The sequence below is a fragment of the Pseudophryne corroboree genome, chromosome 7 (genome assembly GCF_028390025.1).
Source record: "Pseudophryne corroboree isolate aPseCor3 chromosome 7, aPseCor3.hap2, whole genome shotgun sequence".
Taxonomy (NCBI): Eukaryota; Metazoa; Chordata; class Amphibia; order Anura; family Myobatrachidae; genus Pseudophryne; species Pseudophryne corroboree.
In genome coordinates, this window is record NC_086450.1 from 511222110 (window position 1) to 511249062 (window position 26953).

Here is a 26953-nt window from a genome sequence, read left to right on the forward strand (position 1 = left end):
CCTGCCTAGAGAAATGGAACCTAGATGGTATTTGGTACCGGGGACACAGTACCTCAATCAAGTCTATAGTTGGCACTGAATTAACGATGGATACCGGAACCACGTTTCTCACAGCCCAGGCTGCCAAGGCCTCAGTTATCCGCTTTGCAGCAGGATGACTGCTGTGATATTTCATCTTCCTCGCAAAGGACTGTTGGACAGTCAATTGCTTACTGGAAGTAGTACAAGTGGTCTTCCGACTTCCCCTCTGGGATGACGATCGACTCCCAGCAGCAACAACAGCAGCGCCAGCAGCAGTAGGCGTTACACTCAAGGATGCATCGGAGGAATCCCAGGCAGGAGAGGACTCGTCAGACTTGCCAGTGACATGGCCTGCAGGACTATTGGCTTTCCTGGGTAAGGAGGAAATTGACACTGAGGGAGTTGGTGGTGTGGTTTGCAGGAGCTTGGTTACAAGAGGAAGGGATTTACTGGTCAGTGGACTGCTTCCACTGTCGCCCAAAGTTTTTGAACTTGTCACTGACTTATGATGAATGCGCTGCAGGTGACGTATAAGGGAGGATGTTCCGAGGTGGTTAACGTCCTTACCCCTACTTATTACAGCTTGACAAATGCAACACACGGCTTGACACCTGTTGTCCGCATTTGTGTTGAAATAATTCCACACCGAAGAGCTGATATTTTTTGTATTTTGACCAGGCATGTCAATGGCCATATTCCTCTCACGGACAACAGGCGTCTCCCCGGGTGCCTGACTTAAACAAACCACCTCACCATCAGAATCCTCCTTGTCAATTTCCTCCCCAGCGCCAGCAACACCCATATCCTCATCCTGGTGTACTTCAACACTGACATCTTTAATTTGACTATCAGGAACTGGACTGCGGGTGCTCCTTCCAGCACTTGCAGGGGGGGTGCAAATGGTGGAAGGTGCAAGCTCTTCCCGTCCAGTGTTGGGAAGGTCAGGCATCGCAACCGACACAATTGGACTCTCCTTGGGGATTTGTGATTTCGAAGAACGCACAGTTCTTTGCGGTGCTTTTGCCTAGAGATGAGCGCCTGAAATTTTTCGGGTTTTGTGTTTTGGTTTTGGGTTCGGTTCCGCGGCCGTGTTTTGGGTTCGAACGCGTTTTGGCAAAACCTCACCGAATTTTTTTTGTCGGATTCGGGTGTGTTTTGGATTCGGGTGTTTTTTTCAAAAAACACTAAAAAACAGCTTAAATCATAGAATTTGGGGGTCATTTTGATCCCAAAGTATTATTAACCTCAAAAACCATAATTTACACTCATTTTCAGTCTATTCTGAATACCTCACACCTCACAATATTATTTTTAGTCCTAAAATTTGCACCGAGGTCGCTGTGTGAGTAAGATAAGCGACCCTAGTGGCCGACACAAACACCGGGCCCATCTAGGAGTGGCACTGCAGTGTCACGCAGGATGTCCCTTCCAAAAAACCCTCCCCAAACAGCACATGACGCAAAGAAAAAAAGAGGCGCAATGAGGTAGCTGTGTGAGTAAGATTAGCGACCCTAGTGGCCGACACAAACACCGGGCCCATCTAGGAGTGGCACTGCAGTGTCACGCAGGATGGCCCTTCCAAAAAACCCTCCCCAAACAGCACATGACGCAAAGAAAAAAAGAGGCGCAATGAGGTAGCTGTGTGAGTAAGATTAGCGACCCTAGTGGCCGACACAAACACCGGGCCCATCTAGGAGTGGCACTGCAGTGTCACGCAGGATGTCCCTTCCAAAAAATCCTCCCCAAACAGCACATGACGCAAAGAAAAAAAGAGGCGCAATGAGGTAGCTGTGTGAGTAAGATTAGCGACCCTAGTGGCCGACACAAACACCGGGCCCATCTAGGAGTGGCACTGCAGTGTCACGCAGGATGTCCCTTCCAAAAAACCCTCCCCAAACAGCACATGACGCAAAGAAAAAAAGAGGCGCAATGAGGTAGCTGACTGTGTGAGTAAGATTAGCGACCCTAGTGGCCGACACAAACACCGGGCCCATCTAGGAGTGGCACTGCAGTGTCACGCAGGATGTCCCTTCCAAAAAACCCTCCCCAATCAGCACATGATGCAAAGAAAAAGAAAAGAAAAAAGAGGTGCAAGATGGAATTGTCCTTGGGCCCTCCCACCCACCCTTATGTTGTATAAACAAAACAGGACATGCACACTTTAACCAACCCATCATTTCAGTGACAGGGTCTGCCACACGACTGTGACTGATATGACGGGTTGGTTTGGACCCCCCCCAAAAAAGAAGCAATTAATCTCTCCTTGCACAAACTGGCTCTACAGAGGCAAGATGTCCACCTCATCTTCACCCTCCGATATATCACCGTGTACATCCCCCTCCTCACAGATTATCAATTCGTCCCCACTGGAATCCACCATCTCAGCTCCCTGTGTACTTTGTGGAGGCAATTGCTGCTGGTCAATGTCTCCGCGGAGGAATTGATTATAATTCATTTTAATGAACATCATCTTCTCCACATTTTCTGGATGTAACCTCGTACGCCGATTGCTGACAAGGTGAGCGGCGGCACTAAACACTCTGTCTGCTGCTAATATATAGACTGGTTGATAAAGAGATAGTATACTCGTAACTAGTATGTATGTATAAAGAAAGAAAAAAAAACCACGGTTAGGTGGTATATACAATTATGGACGGGCTGCCGAGTGCCGACACAGAGGTAGCCACAGCCGTGAACTACCGCACTGTACTGTGTCTGCTGCTAATATATAGACTGGTTGATAAAGAGATAGTATACTCGTAACTAGTATGTATGTATAAAGAAAGAAAAAAAAACCACGGTTAGGTGGTATATACAATTATGGACGGGCTGCCGAGTGCCGACACAGAGGTAGCCACAGCCGTGAACTACCGCACTGTACTGTGTCTGCTGCTAATATATAGACTGGTTGATAAAGAGATAGTATACTCGTAACTAGTATGTATGTATAAAGAAAGAAAAAAAAAACACGGTTAGGTGGTATATACAATTATGGACGGGCTGCCGAGTGCCGACACAGAGGTAGCCACAGCCGTGAACTACCGCACTGTACTGTGTCTGCTGCTAATATAGACTGGTTGATAAAGAGATAGTATACTCGTAACTAGTATGTATGTATAAAGAAAGAAAAAAAAACCACGGTTAGGTGGTATATACAATTATGGACGGGCTGCCGAGTGCCGACACAGAGGTAGCCACAGCCGTGAACTACCGCACTGTACTGTGTCTGCTGCTAATATATAGACTGGTTGATAAAGAGATAGTATACTCGTAACTAGTATGTATGTATAAAGAAAGAAAAAAAAAACCACGGTTAGGTGGTATATACAATTATGGACGGGCTGCCGAGTGCCGACACAGAGGTAGCCACAGCCGTGAACTACCGCACTGTACTGTGTCTGCTGCTAATATAGACTGGTTGATAAAGAGATAGTATACTACTAATATTATATATACTGGTGGTCAGGTCACTGTTCACTAGTCACACTGGCAGTGGCACTCCTGCAGCAAAAGTGTGCACTGTTTAATTTTAATATAATATTATGTACTCCTGGCTCCTGCTATAACCTATAACTGGCACTGCAGTAGTGCTCCCCAGTCTCCCCCACAATTATAAGCTGTGTGAGCTGAGCAGTCAGACAGATATATAATATATATAGATGAGGCAGCACACTGGCCTGAGCCTGAGCAGTGCACACAGATATGGTATGTGACTGACTGAGTCACTGTGTGTATCGCTTTTTTCAGGCAGAGAACGGATATATTAAATAAACTGCACTGTGTGTCTGGTGGTCACTCACTATATAATATATTATGTACTCCTGGCTCCTGCGATAACCTATAACTGGCACTGCAGTAGTGCTCCCCAGTATCCCCCACAATTATAAGCTGTGTGAGCTGAGCAGTCAGACAGATATATATAATATTATATATAGATAATAGATGATGCAGCACACTGGCCTGAGCCTGAGCAGTGCACACAGATATGGTATGTGACTGACTGAGTCACTGTGTGTATCGCTTTTTTCAGGCAGAGAACGGATATATTAAATAAACTGCACTGTGTGTCTGGTGGTCACTCACTATATAATATATTATGTACTCCTGGCTCCTGCTATAACCTATAACTGGCACTGCAGTAGTGCTCCCCAGTTTCCCCCACAATTATAAGCTGTGTGAGCTGAGCAGTCAGACAGATATATATAATATTATATATAGATAATAGATGATGCAGCACACTGGCCTGAGCCTGAGCAGTGCACACAGATATGGTATGTGACTGAGTCACTGTGTGCTGTGTATCGCTTTTTTCAGGCAGAGAACGGATTATAAAGTAAACTGCACTGTCCTCACTAGTAAACTCTCTCCACTCAGTCTCTACACTTCTACAGTAACAGTACTCCTCCTAGTCAGCTCCAGTAAATCTCTCTCAGTCTCTTATAATCTAAATGGAGAGGACGCCAGCCACGTCCTCTCCCTATCAATCTCAATGCACGTGTGAAAATGGCGGCGACGCGCGGCTCCTTATATAGAATCCGAGTCTCGCGATAGAATCCGAGCCTCGCGAGAATCCGACAGCGTCATGATGACGTTCGGGCGCGCTCGGGTTAACCGAGCAAGGCGGGAAGATCCGAGTCGCTCGGACCCGTGAAAAAAAACATGAAGTTCTGGCGGGTTCGGATTCAGAGAAACCGAACCCGCTCATCTCTACTTTTGCCAGCTTAAGTCTTTTCTTTTTTCTAGCGAGAGGATGAGTGCTTCCATCCTCATGTGAAGCTGAACCACTAGCCATGAACATAGGCCAGGGCCTCAGCCGTTCCTTGCCACTCCGTGTCGTAAATGGCATATTGGCAAGTTTACGCTTCTCCTCAGACGCTTTTAATTTTGATTTTTGGGTCATTTTACTGATCTTTTGTGTTTTGGATTTTACATGCTCTGTACTATGACATTGGGCATCGGCCTTGGCAGATGACGTTGATGGCATTTCATCGTCTCGGCCATGACTAGTGGCAGCAGCTTCAGCACGAGGTGGAAGTGGATCTTGATCTTTCCCTATTTTTTTAACCTCCACATTTTTGTTCTCCATATTTTAATGCGCACAACTAAAAGGCACCACAGGTATACAATGTAGATGGATGGATAGTATACTTATGGACGACGAGTGACGACACAGAGGTAGGTACAGCAGTGGCCTACCGTACTGCTATATACAGTATAATAAATGGACCTGGTGGACACTGTCAGCAAACTGCTAAACTAGTATAAAGAAAAAAAGCCACCACAGGTATACAATGTAGATGGATGGATAGTATACTTATGGACGACGAGTGACGACACAGAGGTAGGTACAGCAGTGGCCTACCGTACTGCTATATACAGTATAATAAATGGACCTGGTGGACACTGTCAGCAAACTGCTAAACTAGTATACAGAAAAAAAGCCACCACAGGTATACAATGTAGATGGATGGATAGTATACTTATTATTATTAATGGATGACGAGTGACTGACGACACAGAGGTAGGTACAGCAGTGGCCTACCGTACTGCTATATACAGTATAATGGACCTGGTGGACACTGTCAGCAGACTGCTAAACTAGTACTACTAGTATAAAAAAAAAAGCCACCACAGGTATACAATGTAGATGGATGGTAGTATACTTATGGACGACGAGTGACGACACAGAGGTAGGTACAGCAGTGGCCTACCGTACTGCTATATACAGTATAATGGACCTGGTGGACACTGTCAGCAGACTGCTAAACTAGTACTACTAGTATAAAGAAAAAAAGCCACCACAGGTATACAATGTAGATGGATGGATAGTATACTTACTATTATTAATGGATGACGAGTGACTGACGACACAGAGGTAGGTACAGCAGTGGCCTACCGTACTGCTATATACAGTATAATGGACCTGGTGGACACTGTCAGCAGACTGCTAAACTAGTATTACTAGTATAAAAAAAAGCCACCACAGGTATACAATGTAGATGGATGGATAGCATACTTATTATTATTAATGGATGACGAGTGACTGACGACACAGAGGTAGGTACAGCAGTGGCCTACCGTACTGCTATATACAGTATAATGGACCTGGTGGACACTGTCAGCAGACTGCTAAACTACTCTAGTACTACTAATATAAAAAAAAAAGCCACCACAGGTATACAATGTAGATGGATGGTAGTATACTTATGGACGACGAGTGACGACACAGAGGTAGGTACAGCAGTGGCCTACCGTACTGCTATATACAGTATAATGGACCTGGTGGACACTGTCAGCAGACTGCTAAACTAGTACTACTAGTATAAAAAAAAAAAGCCACCACAGGTATACAATGTAGATGGATGGATAGTATACTTATGGACGACGAGTGACGACACAGAGGTAGGTACAGCAGTGGCCTACCGTACTGCTATATACAGTATAATGGACCTGGTGGACACTGTCAGCAGACTGCTAAACTAGTACTACTAGTATAAAGAAAAAAAGCCACCACAGGTATACAATGTAGATGGATGGATAGTATACTTATTATTATTAATGGATGACGAGTGACTGACGACACAGAGGTAGGTACAGCAGTGGCCTACCGTACTGCTATATACAGTATAATGGACCTGGTGGACACTGTCAGCAGACTGCTAAACTAGTACTACTAGTATAAAAAAAAAAACCACCACAGGTATACAATGTAGATGGATGGATAGTATACTTATTATTATTAATGGATGACGAGTGACTGACGACACAGAGGTAGGTACAGCAGTGGCCTACCGTACTGCTATATACAGTATAATGGACCTGGTGGACACTGTCAGCAGACTGCTAAACTAGTACTACTAGTATAAAAAAAAAAGCCACCACAGGTATACAATGTAGATGGATGGTAGTATACTTATGGACGACGAGTGACGACACAGAGGTAGGTACAGCAGTGGCCTACCGTACTGCTATATACAGTATAATGGACCTGGTGGACACTGTCAGCAGACTGCTAAACTAGTACTACTAGTATAAAAAAAAAAGCCACCACAGGTATACAATGTAGATGGATGGATAGTATACTTATGGACGACGAGTGACGACACAGAGGTAGGTACAGCAGTGGCCTACCGTACTGCTATATACAGTATAATGGACCTGGTGGACACTGTCAGCAGACTGCTAAACTAGTACTACTAGTATAAAAAAAAAAACCACCACAGGTATACAATGTAGATGGATGGATAGTATACTTATTATTATTAATGGATGACGAGTGACTGACGACACAGAGGTAGGTACAGCAGTGGCCTACCGTACTGCTATATACAGTATAATGGACCTGGTGGACACTGTCAGCAGACTGCTAAACTAGTACTACTAGTATAAAAAAAAAAGCCACCACAGGTATACAATGTAGATGGATGGTAGTATACTTATGGACGACGAGTGACGACACAGAGGTAGGTACAGCAGTGGCCTACCGTACTGCTATATACAGTATAATGGACCTGGTGGACACTGTCAGCAGACTGCTAAACTAGTACTACTAGTATAAAGAAAAAAAGCCACCACAGGTATACAATGTAGATGGATGGATAGTATACTTATGGACGACGAGTGACGACACAGAGGTAGGTACAGCAGTCGCCTACCGTACTGCTATATACAGTATAATAAATGGACCTGGTGGACACTGTCAGCAAACTGCTAAACTAGTATAAAGAAAAAAAGCCACCACAGGTATACAATGTAGATGGATGGATAGTATACTTATTATTATTAATGGATGACGAGTGACTGACGACACAGAGGTAGGTACAGCAGTGGCCTTCCGTACTGCTATATACAGTATAATGGACCTGGTGGACACTGTCAGCAGACTGCTAAACTAGTATAAAAAAAAGCCACCACAGGAGTGTTTTTCAGGCAGACAAACGTATACTGGTGGTCACTGTCAGCAAAACTGTGCACTGTACTCCTGATATAACTGCTCCCCAGTCCCCACAATTAAGCAGTGTGAGCACTCAGCACAGATATATCATGCAGCACACTGAGCACAGATATGGTATGGAGCATTTTTTTCAGGCAGAGAACGGATAAAAAAAAACTGGTGGTCACTATCAGCAAAACTCTGCACTCTACTCCGAGTCCTAACAGCTGCTCCCCAATCCTCCCCACAATTAGTAATAAAACAAGCAATCAACTGTCTCTTCTACAATTATAAACAGAGAGGACGCCAGCCACGTCCTCTCCCTATCAATCTCAATGCACGTGTGAAAATGGCGGCGACGCGCGGCTGCTTATATAGAATCCGAATCTCGCGAGAATCCGACAGCGGGATGATGACGTGCGGGCGCGCTTGGGTTAACCGAGCCATACGGGAGAATCCGAGTATGCCTCGGACCCGTGTAAAAAGGGTGAAGTTCGGGGGGGTTCGGTTTCCGAGAAACCGAACCCGCTCATCACTATCATTTATTATCATTTACTTCATATTACAGGAAGGAGAATACTAAGTAAGTGGCACCGTTTACTGACCCATCAGTCGCATACTTCCCAACATATGGGATCTAGTTACTCAACCATCCGATATGATAACCAGTAGCAGCTCTTGCAGGATTTTTGCCTGGGGCGCCGCTACCCCGAGGACGCTGCCGCCGTGGCAAGAGCCGCTACTCCTGACCCCCTCTCCCCGGCTGTAGCAGGCGCCGTGGGCTGTGTGGGCGCCCGCTGCAGCCGGCGTCGCTGACTGACGCTAGAGGTCATAATTGCTCCCTAGTGTCAGTGCTGCGTTGCTATGGGAGAGATGTCATGACATCTCTGCAGGGGCGGATTGGGAACAAAAAGCGGCCCTGGAAAGTTTGTACTAGTGGCCCCACATGGGCAGCACCAGAGGTGTAAGGTCTAGCCATGGGCCATGGCAGCAGCACCCTCACCCCAAGACTTTCCAGATTGTAGGCATGTCCAGCATCAACGGGGAAGTTAAAAGGAAATACAATTAAATATTATGAGCACATTATATGATACACCTTCAGAATTTAGGAAACTATATAATTCTTTAGAAAGATATATTTTCTTGCTTATTACACCAACTGTATCCCAATGACTATTCACTCAATCTTATATGTCAGCCAAGCAGGCAGACAGAGCACACACTAGATCATCTGCAATCACAGGCTAAGTGGCAAAGTCATTTTCATATATGCAAATTATTTTGCATCTTATTCATTATGTCTATAAAAAGGACCACATGTCCTCAAACGAAACAGGCCCCACGGGTGTGCCGGCCCACCGGGAATCTTCCCTGTGAACCCTATGGCCAATCCGCCTCTGCATCTCTCCCATAGAGAGGAGCCGGCAGCGGCCAGAGACAGCAGCAGCGGTCCGGAAGCAGGAGCGGAGGTGGTAAGTATTGTTTATTTGTTTTTCTTGTTTGCAAGCGACGCTACTACAGGGGGCACAACTACAACTACAGGGGGCACTGCTACAAGGGGAACAGCTATGTTATGTCCTGATGTACATCTCTTTACTTCAATGAATCATGCAGTATGAAGATTATGTCTTTTATTTCTTATTGGTAAGTAATACTTGCATGGTTACAGATAGACATCAACTGCACATGCTGCTCTCCTTCTCCTTCCTTCTACTTCCTGATCACATGTTCACCTGTGCAGCCAGATTCTTAAAGGTACACTACCTCATCTAGCTAATGCACATAAACTATCTTCATAGATACTACAAGCCAATGGGGGCAAATCAACTGGGGGCACTGCTACTGGGGCAAATCTACTGGGGGCACAACTACAGGGGGCACTGCTACAGAGGGCACTGCTACAGGGGGAACAGCTACTGGGGGCAAATCAACTGGGGGCACAGCTACAGGGGATAACTGTGGCCACGCCCCCACTTTTGACCGCACCCCTTTGGCGCGCACCAACTCTATTTTGCCTGGGGGGAGGCGACACAGGAAAATTTTGCCATGGGCGCCACAAGGTCTAGAACCGCCCTGATGATAACCTTAAACTGACGGCTTAATATGGTTAAACATATTGGCCAATATATATGTACAGAGAGAGATGTTCATGTTTTACTGATTATTAATTAGTGAGATGTAAATTCCATGGTATATTTGCCGTGTTCTGCATGATAGAACTCTCCTATTATACTATTACCCACTAAATGAACTTGGTGCAGTTTTCAATCGTCCAAAGGGCATTTGATCGATTTGTGATTTGGGCTGCGTCTCAGCTAGTGCGAGATCCACTGATGCCTTCACGGTCATTGCCCCCAGAGAGGCCTGGTGAACCCTGGGCGCTAGTCACAATATAAACAGGTCTTCATCTGTCCGCAGTACTCTAATACCTGTAATAAAGGCACACCTACAGGCGCAGGCCTCTATCTGAATAGGGGAGCGAGAATATACCTTTAATCAGGGACACATATGAAGTATACAGGTTCTGTGGCTGGCTGACTTCCAGTCTGTATTTCACCTGGTATTATGCAATTCATGTGTGTCCTTGATTAAAGTGATATTATAGCAACCCTAAATAAGAACCAAGTACTCACAACATTTTAAAGGGGTAAATATAAAACTAAGTAAAAAATGAATCACTAATCTGAAAGCAAACATTAGGATCTACAGCAGGGCTGGCCAAACCAGTCCTCAAGATCTACTAACAGTTCATATTTTCCAGACCACCTAGCTGGTGCTCAGGTGTAGTCATTAGACTCATTACTAATTAAGATGTGCTGCATTCATTCCCAACTGACAATTCTACAGATCTCCAGGAGGACTGGAAAACATGAACTGTTGGTAGATCTCGAGGACCGGTTTGGCCAGCCCTGATCTACAGTATATATTGTAATGCAGAATTAACAACAGCCCACTGTACACTCAGTGACTTCTTTATTAGGCACACCTGTGCACCTGCTCTTTATTGGAAACCTATAATCAGCCAATCCTGGGGCAGCAATTCATTTCATAAAAGCACACAGACGTGGTCAAGAGGTCCAGTTGTTGTTCAGACCAAACGCCAGAAAGGGGAAGTAATGTTTTCTAATACCGCTTTCAGAAGCGCGAGTCCTTCCTAGGTGCCACCCGCATGAGACCCCTTTCAGACTGGCAACGCGACCCACCAACACGCCAAGTTGGGTTGCCATTGGGGGGGGCGGGAGCAGAGGCTGAGCCGGCATCATTAAGGGCAGGTGCCGAGGGTGTGCTTGGAGATAAGATCATCTCCACCTCGCCTCCTCCATACCGTGAAATCGACCCGGGTTACCCGTTCACACCTGACCAGGTTTAACCCTGCTTTATTCTTTATTCAAATACCGGGTCAGGCAAGCCGGGAATTCAGGATTTACCCCTTTCACACCGCACACCAACCCGTGCCGACACGGCAATATACCGTGTTATTTGTGCGGTGTGAAAGGGGTATAAGTGACTTTGACCATGAAATAATTGCTTGGCGTAGCTCAGAAACTGCTGATCACCTGGGATTTTCACACGCACAATTCTCTAGAGCACAGGTTCTCAAACTCGGTCCTCAGGACCTCACACAGTGCATGTTTTGCTGGTAACCCAGCAGGTGCACAGGTGTATTAATTACTCACTGACACATTTTATTATTATTATTATTATCCTTTATTTATATGGCGCCACAAGGGTTCCGCAGCGCCCGATTACAGAGTACAAATGCACATAAAAAATAGGAAAACAGTGACTTACAGTTGAATACAATATAGGACAAGTACAGGGCAGCTAAGCATAACTACACCAGTAAACATAGAGATAAGTTCCAGGTGGTCAAAAAACTGTGGGATCTGGGCGGTTGAGGATTATTAAAGTAAGAAAAGTATAAGCACATGAGGGAAGAGGGCCCTACTCGTGAGAGCTTACATTCTAAGGGGAGGGGTAGACAGACAGGGATGACACAGATGGGGTACATAGAGAGCGTGGAACAGAGGGTTATGTTGAGATTTGGCTACGTTTGGTAAAGAAATGGGTCTTAAGAGCCCGTTTGAAGTTTTGTAGAGAGGTGGAGAGTCTGAGGGGGAGAGGTAAAGAATTCCAGAGAAATGGAGCAGCACGTGAAAAATCTTGGAGATAGGAGTGGGAGGAAGTAATCAGAAGACAGGAGAGACGGCGTGCATTAGCAGAGCGAAGAGGACGGGTGGGAGAGTAAAGGGAGATAAGGTCAGAGATGTAGATGGGAGAGGAGTGGGTGAGTGCTTTGTAAGTGAGTGTGAGAAGTTTGAATTGGATTCTGAAAGGGAAGGGAAGCCAGTGGAGGGCCACAGGTGGAGCTAATTATTTCACTTGCGATTCTGTGAAGAGACCTGCAAAACATGCACTGTGTGGGGTCCTGAGGACCGAGTTTGAGAACCTGTGCTCTAGAGCTTACAGAGAGTGGTGCACAAAACAGAAAGCATCCGGTCAGCGGCAGCCCTGTGGCAAAAAAACGCCTTGTCAATGAGAGAAGTCAGCGGAGAACGGGCAGACTGACAGGAAGGTAACTGCGACTCAAATATCCGCACGTTACAGTAATGCTATGCAGAGGGGCATCTCTGAATGCAAAGCAGCTCAAGAAATGAAGTGGATGGGCTACAGCAGCGGAAGACCACACCGGGTTCCACCGTCAGCTAAGAACGGAGGCTGCAGGGTGCACAGAGTCACCAATACTGGGCAGCTGAAGATTGAAATAATGGTCTGATGAATCTTGATAGATGGTAGGGTCAGAATATGTCACAATCAGTGCCGGATCCGGGAGGAGCCGGATGGGGGGGGGGGGGGGGGGGGGGTCAGAGGGGAATTGCCCCAGCAGGGGGGGGGGGGGTGCATGGATTCATGTTGATTATGACCCATGGTGGACGCAGCCCCCCTCCCCCCAGCACTTCCTCTATGCCTATTATTGATACCTGCGTGTGCTGGGCTGGGGAGGGAGGCCGGGGGCGAATGCAGGATTTGTATGGAAGGTTTCCTTATAAGTGGTAAATATATCTGCATCTCTACATTTGAAGTGTACAGATGTAGACCATTCTAACAATTTAAATAAATCTTGTCCCTCGGGGGTGGTTTCTAGTTGAACAAACATGACAATGAGCTCAGTGAACTCCAATGGACTCAACCAGTGGCGGAACTACTGCCGATGCATTGCACTGGGGCTCGCGGCACCCATCGGGGGCACTGGGCCGTAAGAAAGAAGGAAGTGGTCCATTTGGCCCCTCCCCTCTCCATCCTTATCTCCTCCCATCTCCGCTCCTCCTCTTACCTCCTCCTCTCTGATACTGCTATTGCCGGGGTCCGACGTCACAATCCAGTGGCCGGCCCTAGTGCAAAAATCAGAGAAGAGCCTGGCCTGCCTTTCTAGATGATCACACTACAGTGAGGCACGCCAGTCCGGGTCTCCTCCGTTAGTCCCAGGCTGTGCCCCTGCAGTGTCGGCCAGGGGAATATAAACCAATCAGATTCTACTTAATATTTATCTAACACCTTCTAGAAGATAGAATCTGATTGGTTGCCAAGGGCAACATCTCCACTTCTGAAAACCCGCACTTTAGTTGATATACCCCAATGTCTCTCCCCACACAGTACGGGAGCAGGACGCGCACTGCAGCGGAGGGTAAGAACGGCTGGTACCACCCCCTGGGCATCCCTCACTGGCCACACAGCCTCATTTCACTTCAATGATCTTTGCGGGGACAGCCCTTAATGGGCTGCTGTCCCAACAAAAGATCTTTGATAAATATCCCGGAAAAAAACAACAATCCTTTTGGCCGCGATCTCCATTTTTTTCACAAATAGGGGCCAAATGGGCATTTATTCCACTAGAGATGCCACTATTCTCAGCTTCCTTGTGCTGTTATTACAATTGCATCATGCATATAGTAGAAAGGAACTACAGTAGGATAGGTGCGTGTTTGCAGAAGATCGTATCAGTGTAAGGGATAGATAAGAGCTGACAAGTCACGTCCTTTCCAGGATTTTATTTGGAACATGATGTACCAGGGAAGGCGAACTACGCATGTGGGCAAGGACACCTGTGAACAAGGACGCACATTCCAGCTGTTTCCCGGGATGAGGGATCAATACATACCAACAGCCCACATTTCCTTTCCTCCTATGTATTAGCTAACTTATGACGTACGTCTCTCCAAAGAAAATAACTTATCCTTATTCTAGCACTATTTAATAGCGCATATGTATCCCTTTATTCTGTGCTAATTTACTGTATGTGCGACACCAACATTATAATGGTTTGCTGGTGTCTCATCCAATACATATATAATCCAATCGCATGGCTGGCACTCACATTCAGGGTCGGACTGGCCCACAGGGGTACAGGGGAAATGACCGGTGGGCCCCACTGATGAGGGCCCACTCCTTCCTCTAGGGATCAGGTTCCAGACTGTGCACTTGTACTATACATGGTAGATATGTTGCATTACACTGCACAAGACTATTGTGCATTTTAAGCCTCTGTGGAGGATGGCCACACCCCTAAGTATGGGCCCCTGTCTCTGCATTCCCCCAGTGGGTCCTTCATATCCCAGTCCGACACTGCTCACATTTACATGTCACCCTCCTGCTAGGGTGCAAAAAGTCCTCAGAACAGGAACAGAAGTTTCCAATCCAAATGCAGAAGGTACTCAGCAGTCTTTTTTACAAACCAACAATTTTATTCAGGGCAGTATAGAGCCTGGCGGGGCCCAGGTACTTTCAGGGGTGTGGCCTAATCGCAGGAGGCGTGGCCCTGCACACTTAGAAAAAATGACAGAATAAATAGTACTATAAGTGCATCCCTGGCCCCACTGTGGCCTAGCACACAGCAGCGTGGGCTAGGATGAGGAGAAGAACTACAAATGAGGATTATATGTGCAAGGTAAGGGGTCGGTGTTTCAGCCCCAGTATCATTTATCATTTCGCTGTGCAGTATTATGAAAGTTTCAGTTTTGCTGGAAACAGAACACACACAAACTTTGCTGTTCCGAGTCAAACAGAGTCCCGGCTTGTGTCACTTCGGCGTTATGAGTCAAAGAGAGTCCTGGCTTGTGTCACTTCGGCGTTATGAGTCAAAGAGAGTCGCGGCTTGTGTCACTTTGGGGTTCCGATTCAAAGAAAGTCCTGGCTTGGATCACTTTGGGGTTCTGTGTCAAAGAGAGTCCTGGCTTGTGTCACTTCGGCGTTATGAGTCAAAGAGAGTCACGGCTTGGATCACTTTGGGGTTCCGTGTCAAAGAGAGTCCCGGCTTGGATCACTTTGGGGTTCCGTGTCAAAGAGAGTCCCGGCTTGGATCACTTTGGGGTTCCGTGTCAAAGAGAGTCCCGGCTTGGATCACTTTGGGGTTCTGCATCGAACCGAGTCTCAGCTCGTGTTGTCTCGCCAAGTTCAGAGCTCAGATCTAAAAGCCGAATCTTGCGTATTTTGGAGTGTGTGTAAGTTCCTCCCTTGTGATTGCAGGTGCCATTTCACACTGGAATGACTGGTAATAGATGTTAGTAATGTTAATAATTCTGTAAGAACAAAAACAGATCCTCAGAGAACCGAACCCTTCCGGACTTCACGTCACGAGCCCGGATCCGAGTCAGGCTCGGGTTTTCCCGCCTGACTCGGAAACCAGAACGAGGCAAAAAGTAATCATCCCGCTGTCGGATTCTCGCTGGGTTTGGATATTCCGTATAAGGAGCTGCGCGTCGCTGCCATTTTCACTCCGGCATTGGAGAGTGTAGAGAGAGGACGTGTCTCCGTCCTCATTGTCCTCAATGGTAGTGTCTTGTGCTGCATCAGTCCAGTCACAGTGGTTGTGTCCTCTGCTGCCATATGTCCAGTGCTGCTGTATAAGTCCAGTCCATTGCAGTAGTGCATCAGTCCAGTGGTGGTGTCCCTGTGCTGCTGTATATGTCCAGTGGTACTGCCGTATATGTCCAGTGATACTGCCGTATATGTCCATTGATACTGCCGTATATGTCCAGTGATACTGCCGGATATGTCCAGTGATACTGCCGTATATGTCCATTGATACTGCCGTATATGTCCAGCGGTACTGCCGTATAAATCCAGTGATCCTGTCGTATAATTCCAGTGATCCTGTCGTATAATTCCACTGGTACTGGCGTATAAGTCCAGTAAACCTGACGTATAATTCCAGTAGTACTGGCGTATAAGTCCAGTCAAGTGATACTGCCGTATATGTCCAGTGATACTGTCATATGTCCATTGATACTGCCGTATATGTCCAGCGGTACTGCCATATAAATCCAGTGATCCTGCAGTATAATTCCAGTGATTCTGCCATATAATTCCAGTGGTACTGGCGTTTAAATCCAGTCCAGTGATACTGCCATATATGTCCAGTGATACTGGCGTATATGTCCATTGATACTGCAGTATATGTCCAGCGGGAACTGCAGTATAAAATCCAGTGATCCTGCCGCATAATTCCAGTGATCCTGCCGTATAATTCCAGTGGTACTGGCGTATAAATCCAGTAATACGGCTGTATAATTCCAGTGGTACTGGCGTATAAATCCAGTCCAGTGATACTGTCGTATATGTCCAGTGATACTGCTGTATATGTCCATTGATACTGCCATATATGTCCAGCGGTACTGCCGTATAATTCCAGTGATCCTGCCGTATAATTCCAGTGATCCTGCCGTATAATTCCAGTGGTACTGGCGTATAAATCCAGTGATCCTGCCATATAATTCCAGTCGAACTGGCGTATAAATCCAGTCCAGTGATACTGCCGTATATGTCCAGTGATACTGCCGTATATGTCCAGCGGTACTTCCATATAAATCCAGTGGTCCTGCCATATAATTCCAGTGATACTGCCATATAATTCCACTGGTACTGGCGTATAAGTCCAGTGATCCTGCCGTATAATTCCAGTGGTACTGGCGTATAAGTCCAGTCAAGTGATACTGCCGTATATGTCCAGTGATACTGCCATATGTCCATTGATACTGCCGTATATGTCCAGCGGTACTGCCGTATAATTCCAGTGATCCTGCCGTATAATTCAAGTGGTACTGGCGTTTAAATCCAGTCCAGTGGTACTGCCATATATGTCCAGTGATACTGGCATATATGTCCATTGATACTGCAGTATATGTCCAGCAGTATTGCCGTATAAATCCAGTGATCCTGTCGTATAATTCCAGTGATCCTGCAGTATAATTCCAGTGATCCTGCAGTATAATTCCAGTGGTACTGGCGTATATGTCCAGTGATACTGGCGTATAAATCCAGTGATCCTGCCGTATAATTCCATATAAATCAATATAATTCCGTATAAATCCAGTCCAGTGGTGCTGCCATATAAGTTCAGTGGTGCTGTCCTGTGCTGTATATTATTTACTCCAAATAAAGGGGTTAATATTTAATCCAAATAATTTTCACAGGGTTTGCCCTGTGTGGTGTAGAGGTACGCTCTCCTGTACCGTATATTGGCCCTCATTCCGAGTTGTTCGCTCGCTAGCTGCTTTTAGCAGCATTGCACACGCTAGGCCGCTGCCTTCTGGGAGTGTATCTTAGCTTAGCAGAATAGCGAACGAAAGATTAGCAAATCTGCTACTAAATAATTCTTTGCAGTTTCTGAGTAGCTCCAGACCTACTCCTAGATTGCGATCACCTCAGTCCGTTTAGTTCCTGCTTTGACGTCACAAACACGCCCTGCGTTCGGCCGGCCACTCCCCCGTTTCTCCAGTCACTCCTGCGTTTTTCGGCACACTCCCTGAAAACGGCCAGTTTCCGCCCAGAAACACCCACTTCCTGTCAATCACACTACGATCACTCGAGCAATGAAAAAACGTCGCTCGAGCTTGTGTAAATCTACTAAGTTTTGTGATAAATAACTAAGCGCATGCGCGCTGCGTACCATGCGCATGCGCAATTAGCAACAAATCGCAGTATAGCGAAAATCGGCAACGAGCGAACAACTTGGAATGACCACCATTGTTATATAACTCCAGAAAAATAATGGAGAACAAAAATTTGGAGGCTAAAATAGGGAAAGATCAAGAACCACTTCCTCCTAGTGCTGAAGCTGCTGCCACTAGTCATGACATAGATGGTGAAATCCCATCAATGTCGTCTGCCAAGGCCGATGCCTAATGTGATAGTAGAGGGCATGTAAAATCCAAAAAGCCAAAGTTCAGTAAAAAGACCCCAAAAAATAAATTTAAATGGTCTGAAGAGAAACGTAAACTTGACAATATACCATTTACAACACAGAGTGGCAAGGAACGGCTGAGGCCCTGGCCTATGTTCATGACTAGTGGTTCAGCTTCACATGACGATGGAAGCCCTCATCCTACCGCTAGAAAAATTATTCGAGTTAAGCTGGAAAAAGCACAGAAAAGATCTATGCATTCTAAGATGGTATCACAAATCCCCAAGGAGAGTCCAAGTGTGTCGGCAGTTGTGATGCCTGACCTTCCCAACACTGGATGGGAAGAGGTGGCTCCTTCCTCTATTTGCACGCCCCCTGCAAGTGCTGGAAGGAGCACCCACAGTTCAGTTTCTGATATTCAAATTGAAGATGTCACTGTAGAAGTACACCAGGATGAGGATATGGGTGTTGCTGGCGCTGAGGAGGAAGTTGACGATGAGGATTCTCATGGTGATGTGGTGTGTTTAAATCAGGCACCGGGGTAGACACCTGTTGTCCGTGGGATGAAGAAGCCCATTGTGATGCCTGGGCAAAATACCAAAAAAGCCACCTCTTCGGTGTGGAATTATTTCTCCACAAATCCGGACAACAGGTGTCAAGCCGTGTGTTGCCTCTGACAAGCTGTAATAAGTAGGGGTAAGGATGTTAACCACCTAGGAACATCCTCCCTTATATGTCACCTGCTGCGCATTCATCAGAAGTCAGTGTCAAGTTGTGAAACTTTGGGTAATAGCGTAAGCAGTCCACTAAAGTCTAAATCCCTTCTTACTCTTGTACCCAAGCTCCTGCAAGCCACACCACAAACTCCCTCAACGTCAACTTCCTCCTCAGTCAGGAACATCAGTAGTCCTGCAGGCCATGTCACTGGCAAGACTGAGGAGTCCTCTCCTAACCGGGATTCCTCCGGAGGATCCTTGAGAGGTACACCTGCTGTTGCTGCCGCTGCTGTTGTTGCTGCTGGGAGTCGATCGTCATCCCAGAGGGGAAGTCGGAAGACCACTTGTACTACTTCCAGTAAGCAATTGACTGTCCAACAGTCCTTTGTGAGGAAGATGAAATATGACAGCAGCGGATAACTAAGGCCTTGACAGCTATGTTGGTGTTAGACATGCGTCCGGTATCCGCCATTAGTTGAGTGGGACTTAGAGAATTGTTTGAGGTACTGTGTCCCCGATATCAAATCCCATCTGGGCAGGCGATACCGAGAATGTACAGAAAAGTGTCCTCAGTGTCCTAAAAAATGCAGTTGTACCCAGTATACACTTAACCAGGGACATGTGGACAAGTGGAACAGGGCAGACTAAGGACTATACGACTGTAACAACCCACTGGGTAGATGTATGGCCTCCCGAAGCAACAACAGCAGCGGCACCAGTAGCAGCATCTCGCAAACGCCAAATTGTTCCTAGGCAGGCTACGCTATGTATCACTGCTTTCCGTAAGAGGCACACCGCTGACAACCTCTTAGGGAAACTGAGGGACATCATTGCACAATGGCTTACCCCAATTAGACTCTCCTGGAGATTTGTGATATTGGACAACGCCACCAATATTGTGCGTGCATTACATCTGGGCAAATTCCAGCACGTCCCATGTTTTGCACATACAATTCATTTGGTGGTGCAGAATTTTTTTTAAAATGACAGGTGCGTGCAGGAGATGCTGTCGGTGGCCCGAAAAATTGCATGCCATTTTCGGTATTCAGCCACCGCGTGCCGAAGACTGGAGCACCATCAAACACTCCTGAACCTGCCCTGCCATCACCTGAAGCAAGAGGTGGAATTCAGTACTCTATATGCTTCAGAGGATGGAGGAGCAGCAAAAATAAGAATTTACTTACCGATAATTCTATTTCTCGTAGTCCGTAGTGGATGCTGGGGACTCCGTCAGGACCATGGGGAATAGCGGGCTCCGCAGGAGACAGGGCACATCTAAAAAGCTTTTTAGGTCACATGGTGTGTACTGGCTCCTCCCCCTATGACCCTCCTCCAAGCCTCAGTTAGGTACTGTGCCCGGACGAGCGTACACAATAAGGAAGGATCTTGAATCCCGGGTAAGACTCATACCAGCCACACCAATCACACCGTACAACTTGTGATCTGAACCCAGTTAACAGTATGATAACAAAACGAAGTAGCCTCCGAAAAGATGGCTCACAACAATAGTAATAACCCGATTTTTGTAACAATAACTATGTACAAGCATTGCAGACAATCCGCACTTGGGATGGGCGCCCAGCATCCACTACGGACTACGAGAAATAGAATTATCGGTAAGTAAATTCTTATTTTCTCTAACGTCCTAGTGGATGCTGGGGACTCCGTCAGGACCATGGGGATTATACCAAAGCTCCCAAACGGGCGGGAGAGTGCGGATGACTCTGCAGCACCGAATGAGAGAACTCCAGGTCCTCCTTAGCCAGAGTATCAAAATTTGTAAAATTTTACAAACGTGTTCTCCCCTGACCACGTAGCTGCTCGGCAAAGTTGTAATGCCGAGACTCCTCGGGCAGCCGCCCAGGATGAGCCCACCTTCCTTGTGGAATGGGCATCCACATATTTCGTCTGTGGCAGGCCTGCCACAGAATGTGCAAGCTGAATTGTACTACAAATCCAGCGTGCAATAGACTGCTTAGAAGCATGAGCACCCAGCTTGTTGGGTGTATACAGTATAAACAGCAAGTCAGACTTTCTGACTCCAGCCGTCCTAACTATATATATATATATATTTTAAGGGCCCTGACCACGTCTAGTAACTTGGAGTCCTCCAAGTCCCTAGTAGCCGCAGGCACCACAAGAGGTTGTTTCAGGTGAAAACGCTGACACCCCTTTATGAAGAAACTGGAGACGAGTCCCAGTTCTGTCCTGTTCAAATGGAAAATTTTAATATGGGCTTTTGTAAGACAAAGCCGCCCATTCTGACAATCGCCTGGCCGAGGCCAGGGCTAACAACATGGTCACTTCCCATGTGAGATATTTGTCAACAGCATGGTCACTTTCCATGTGAGATATTTCAAATCCACAGATTTGAGCGGTTCAAACCAATATGATTTTAAGAAATCCCAACACTATGTTGAGATCTCACGGTGCCCCTAGGGGCACAAAAAAACTGTATATGCAATACATCCTTTACAATCTGGACTTCAGGAACTGAAGTCAATTCTTTCTGGAAGAAAATCTACAGGGCCGAAATTTAAATGTTAATGAACCCCAATTTGAGGTCCAAAACACTCCTGTTTTCAGGAAGTGTAGAAATCGACCTAGTTGAATTTCCGTCGTGGAGCCTTCCTGGCCTCACCCACGCAACATATTTTCACCACATGTGGTGATGACGTTGTGCGGTCACCTCCTTCCTGGCTTTGACCAGGGTAGGTATGACCTCTTATGGAATGCCTTTTCCCCTCAGGATCCGGCATTCAACCGCCATGCCGTCAAACGCAGCCGCGGTAAGTCTTGGAATAGACATGGTACTTGCTGAATCAAGTCCCTTCTTAGCTCCCCAGGCCCTTAGTCCTCTGTGAGCATTTCTTGAAGTTCCGGGTACCAAGTCCCTCTTGGCCAATCCGGAGCCACTAGTATAGTTCATACTCCTCTATGTCTTATAATTCTCAATACCCTGGTTATGAGAAACAGAGGAGGGAACACATACACAGACTGGTACACCCACGGTGTTACCAGAACATCCGCAGCTATCGCCTGAAGGTCTCATGACCTGGCGGAATACCTGTCCCGTTTTTTGTTCGGGCGGGACGCCATCATGTCCACCTTTGGTCTTTGCCAACGGTCCACAATCATGTTGAAAAACTTCCCTATGAAGTTTCCACTCTCCCGGGTGGAGGTCATGCCTGCAGAGGAAGTCTGCTTCCCAGTCGTCCACTCCCGGAAAGAACACTGCTGACAGTGCTATCACATGATTTTCCGCCTAGCGAAAAATCCTTGCAGTTTTCACTGCCCTCCTGCTTCTTGTGCCGCCCTTCTGTTTACGTGGGCGACTGCCGTGATGTTATCCCACTGGATCAATACCGGCTGACCTTGAAGCAGAGGTCTAGCTAAGTTTAGAGCATTATAAATTTGCTCTAAGCTTATTTATGCGGAGAGAATTCTCCAGACTTAATCACACTTCCCTGGAAATTTTTTCCTTGTGTGACTGTTCCCCAGCCTCTCAGGCTGGCCTCCGTGGTCACCGGCATCCAATCCTGAATGCCGAATCTGCGGCCCTCTAGAAGATGAGCACTCTGTAATCACCACAGGAGAGACCCCTTTTCCTTGGATATAGGGTTATCCGCTGATGCATCTGAGGATGCGATCCGGACCATTTGTCCAGCAGATCCCACTGAAGAGTTCTTGCGGAAAATCTGCCGAATGGAATTGCTTCGTAATAAGCCACCATTTTTACCAGGACTCTTGTGCAATGATGCACTGACACTTTTCCTGGTTTTAGGAGGATCCCGATTAGCTCGGATAACTCCCTGGTTTTCTCCACTGGGAGAAACACGTTTTTCTGGACTGTGTCCAGAATCTTCCCTAGGAACAGTAGACGTGTCGTCGGAAAAAGCTGCGATTTTGGAATATTTAGAATCCACTCGTGCTGTCGTAGAACTACTTAAGATAGTGCTACTCCGACCTCCAACTGTTCTCTGGACCTTGCCCTTATCAGGAAAGCGTCCATGTTTCTTTTAAGAAAAATCCTCATTCCGGCCATTACCTTGGTAAAGACCCGGGGCGCCGTGGACAATCCAAACGGCAGCGTCTGAACTGATAGTGACAGTTCTGTACCAGGAACCTGAAGTACCCTTGGTGAGAAGGGCAAATTTGGACCTGTAGGTAAACGTCCCTGATATCCAGTGACATCATATCGTCCCCTTCTTCCTGGTTCGCTATCACTGCTCCGAGTGACTCCATCTTGATTTGAACGCTTGTATGTAAGTGTTCAAATATTTCAGATCTCACCGAGCCGGTTGGCTTCAGTACCACAATATAGTGTGGAATACTACCCCCTTCCTTGTTGTAAGAAGGGTACTTTGATTATCACCTGCTGGGAATACAGCCTGTGAATTGTGTGAGGGGGAGACGTCTCGAATTTCCAATGTACACCTGGGATATTACATGTAGGATCCCGGAGTTCCCTTGCGAGTGTTGCTGAAACTCTTGAGATGACCCCCTACCGCACCTGAGTCCGCTTGTACGGCCCCAGCGTTATGCTGCGGACTTGGCAGAAGCCGTGAGGAGCTTCTGCTCCTGGGAATGAGCTGCTTGCTGCAGTCTTCTTCCCTTTCCTCTCCCCCTGGGCAGATATGACTGGCCTTCGCCCGCCTGCCCGTATGGGGACGAAAGGACTGAGACTGAAAAGACTGTGTCCTTTTCTGCCAATATGTGACTCGGGGTAACAAAAGGTGGATTTTTCAGCTGTTGCCATAGCCACCAGGTCCAATGGACCGCCCCTTTATACGGCAATACTTCCATATGCCGTCTGGAATCTGCCTCACCTGACCACTGTCGTGTCTTCGTCTGGCAGATATGTACATCACATTTACTCTTGATGCCAGAATGCAAATATGCCTCTGCGCATCACACATATATAGAAATGCATCCTTAAAATGCTCTATAGACAATAAAATCCTGTCCCTGTCAAGGGTATCAAAATTTTCAGTCAGGAAATCCGACCAAGCCCCCTCAGCGCTGCACATCCAGGCTGAGGCGATTGCTGGTCGTAGTATAACACCAGTATGTGTGTATATACTGTTATGATATTTTCCAGCTTCCTATCAGCTGGCTCCTTGAGGGCGGCCGTATCTGGAAACGGTAACGCCATGTTTTTTATAAGCGTGTGAGCGCCTTGTCCACCCTAAGGTGTTTTCCAACTCGCCCTTACTACTGGCGGGAAAAAGGGTATACCGCCCATAACTTTCTGTCGGAGGAACCCCACGTATCATCACACACTTCATTTAATTTATCTGATTTAGGCAAAACTACAAGTAGTTTTTTCCCACCCTACAAAATACCCTTATTTGTGGTACTTGTGGTATCAGAAATACGTAACACCTCCTTCATTGCCCTTAACATGTAACTTGTGGCCCTAAAGGAAAAATACGTTTGTTTCTTCACCGTCGACACTGGGGTCAGTGTCCGTGTCAGTGTCTGTCGACCGACTGATGTAAATGGGCGTTTTTACAAGCCCCTGACGGTGTCTGAGACGCCTGGACCGATACTAATTTGTCCGCCGGCTGTCTCATGTCGTCAACCGGCTTGCAGCGTGTTGACATTATCACGTAATTCCATAAGTAAGCCATCCATTCTGGTGTCGACTCCCTAGAGAGTGACATCACCATTACAGGCAATTTTCTCCGTCTCCTCACCAACATTTTCCTCATACATGTCGACACACACGTACCGACCTACAGCACACACATACAGGGAATGCTCTGATAGAGGACAGGACCCACTAGCCCTTTGGGGAGACAGAGGGAGAGTTTGCCAGCACACACCAAAAGCGCCATAATGTATATAACAACCCTAGAAGGTGTTGTTTCTATATATGGGCTCTTAATATATAATTATATCGCCAATTTATGCCCCCCTTCTCTTTAACCCTGTTTCTGTAGTGCAGGGGAGAGTGGGAGCCTTCCTCACCAGCGGAGCTGGTCAGGAAAATGGCGCTGAGTGCTGAGGAGAATAAGCTCCGCCCCTTTCACGGCGGGCTTTTCTCCCGGTTATTAGGAAAACTGGCCTGGGTTAAATACATACATATAGCCTTAATGGCTATATGTGATGTATTTATTTGCCTCTAAGGTACTCTATATTGCTGCCCAGGGCGCCCCCAGCAGCGCCCTGCACCCTCCGTGACCGAGATCCGTGAGCCGTGTAGCAACAATGGCGCACAGCTGCAGTGCTGTGCGCTACCTCTATGAAGACTGAAGTCTTCTGCCGCCTGTTTCCGGACCTCCGTTCTGCCGTTCTTCAGCGTCTGTAAGGGGGATCGGCGGCGCGGCTCCGGGACGAACCCCAGGCTGACCTGTGTTCCGACTCCCTCTGGAGCTCAGTGTCCAGTAGCCTAAGACTTCAATCCTCCTGCAGGCAGGTGAGTTGCAAGTCTCTCCCCTAAGTCCCTCGTTGCAGTGCTCCTGTCGCCAGCAGGAGACACTGATTAGAAACCTAAAAAAAAACTTTTCTAACTAGCTCTTTAAGAGAGCCACCTAGATTGCACCCTCTCGGACGGGCACAAAAACCTAACTGAGGCTTGGAGGAGGGTCATAGGGGGAGGAGCCAGTACACACCATGTGACCTAAAAAGCTTTTTAGATGTGCCCTGTCTCCTGCGGAGCCCGCTATTCCCCATGGTCCTGACGGAGTCCCCAGCATCCACTAGGACGTTAGAGAAAGGGCATTCAAGCCTATACATCCACTTCTGATATAGGCAAAGGAGAGGGAATGCACCTGACTTAAGCGCAGTGGAGAATGATTTCCGTCTTGTGCAAGGTTCTCCAACCCTTCAAACTTGCCACACGTGAAGCTTTTGCAGAAGCAGCTGGAGAAATTAAAGGAGGAGCGATTCTACAAAGTATGTGGGACTTGTGGATGGAGCCCTTCATTCGCTTTGCCAGGATTCAAGGGTGGTCAATCTGTTGAAATCAGAGCACTACATTTTGCCCACCGTGCTCGATCCTAGGTTTAAAGCCTACGTTGTATCTCTCTTTCTGGCAGACACAAGTCTGCAGAGGTTCAAAGACCTGCTGGTGAGAAAATTGTCAACTCAAGCGGAACGTGATCCGTCAACAGCTCCTCCTTCATTTTCTCCCGCAACTGGGGCAGCGAGGAAAAGGATAAGATTTCCTAGCCCACCCGCTGGCGGTGATGCAGGGCAGTCAGGAACAAGTGCTGACCTCTGGTCCGGACTGAAGAACCTGCCAACAATTACTGACATGTCTACTGTCACTGCATATGATTCTGTCACCATTGAAAGAATGGTGGACGATTATATGAGTGACAGCATCCAAGTAGGCATGTATACTGGCAGGAAAATTAGGCAATTTGGATGCCCTTGCACAAAATGGCTTTATTTTACCTAAGTTGCCCCCCCCTCCAGTGTGTACTCCGAAAGAGTTGTTTAGTGCAGCCGGTCACCTTGTCAGCAATCGGTGTAGGAAGTTACTTCCATAAAAATGTGGAGAAGATGATGTTCATCAAAATGAATTATAAATTCCTCTGGGAAGACCTTGACCAGCAATTGCCTCCAGAAAGTACACAGGGGCCTGTGATGGTTGATTCCAGTGGGGACGAATTAATACTCTGTGAGGAGGATGTACACAATGAAAGGGGTGAGGAATTGGAGGATGAGGATTAGGTCGACATCTTGCCTCTGTAGAGCCAGTTTGTGCAAGGAGAGACTGATTGCTTCTTTTTTGGTAGAGGCCCAAACCAACCAGTCATTTTAGCCACAGTCGTGTGGCAGACCCTGTCGCTGAAACGATTGGTTTGTTAAAGTGTGCATGTCCTGTTTACACAACATAAGGGTGGGTGGGAGGGCCCAAGGACAATTCCATCTTGCACCTCTTTTTCTTCTGCAGTGCCACTCCTAGATGGGCCAGGTGTTTGTGCCGCACACTTGTGTCGCTTAGCTTAGTCATACAGCCACCTCGGTGCAACCTTTTGTCTTAAAAACAATATTGTGAGGTGTTCAGAATAGACTGGAAATGAATGTTATTGAGGTTAATAATACCGTAGGCTCAAAATTACCCCCAAATTCTGTGATTTTAGCTGTTTT

The 26953-nt window shown here is 46.9% G+C and overlaps 1 protein-coding gene across 1 annotated transcript in view; it reads left to right on the forward strand.

Moving 5' to 3' along the window:
• The first annotated feature begins 9300 nt into the window (after positions 1–9300).
• Positions 9301–26953, forward strand: part of CCDC78 (coiled-coil domain containing 78) — a 42149-nt gene continuing 24496 nt past the window's right edge. The window contains exon 1 of the mRNA XM_063935453.1: positions 9301–9426. Within this exon, the coding sequence (XP_063791523.1) occupies positions 9337–9426 (90 nt within the window). The 5' untranslated portion in view covers positions 9301–9336. The remainder of the gene's footprint in view (positions 9427–26953) is intronic.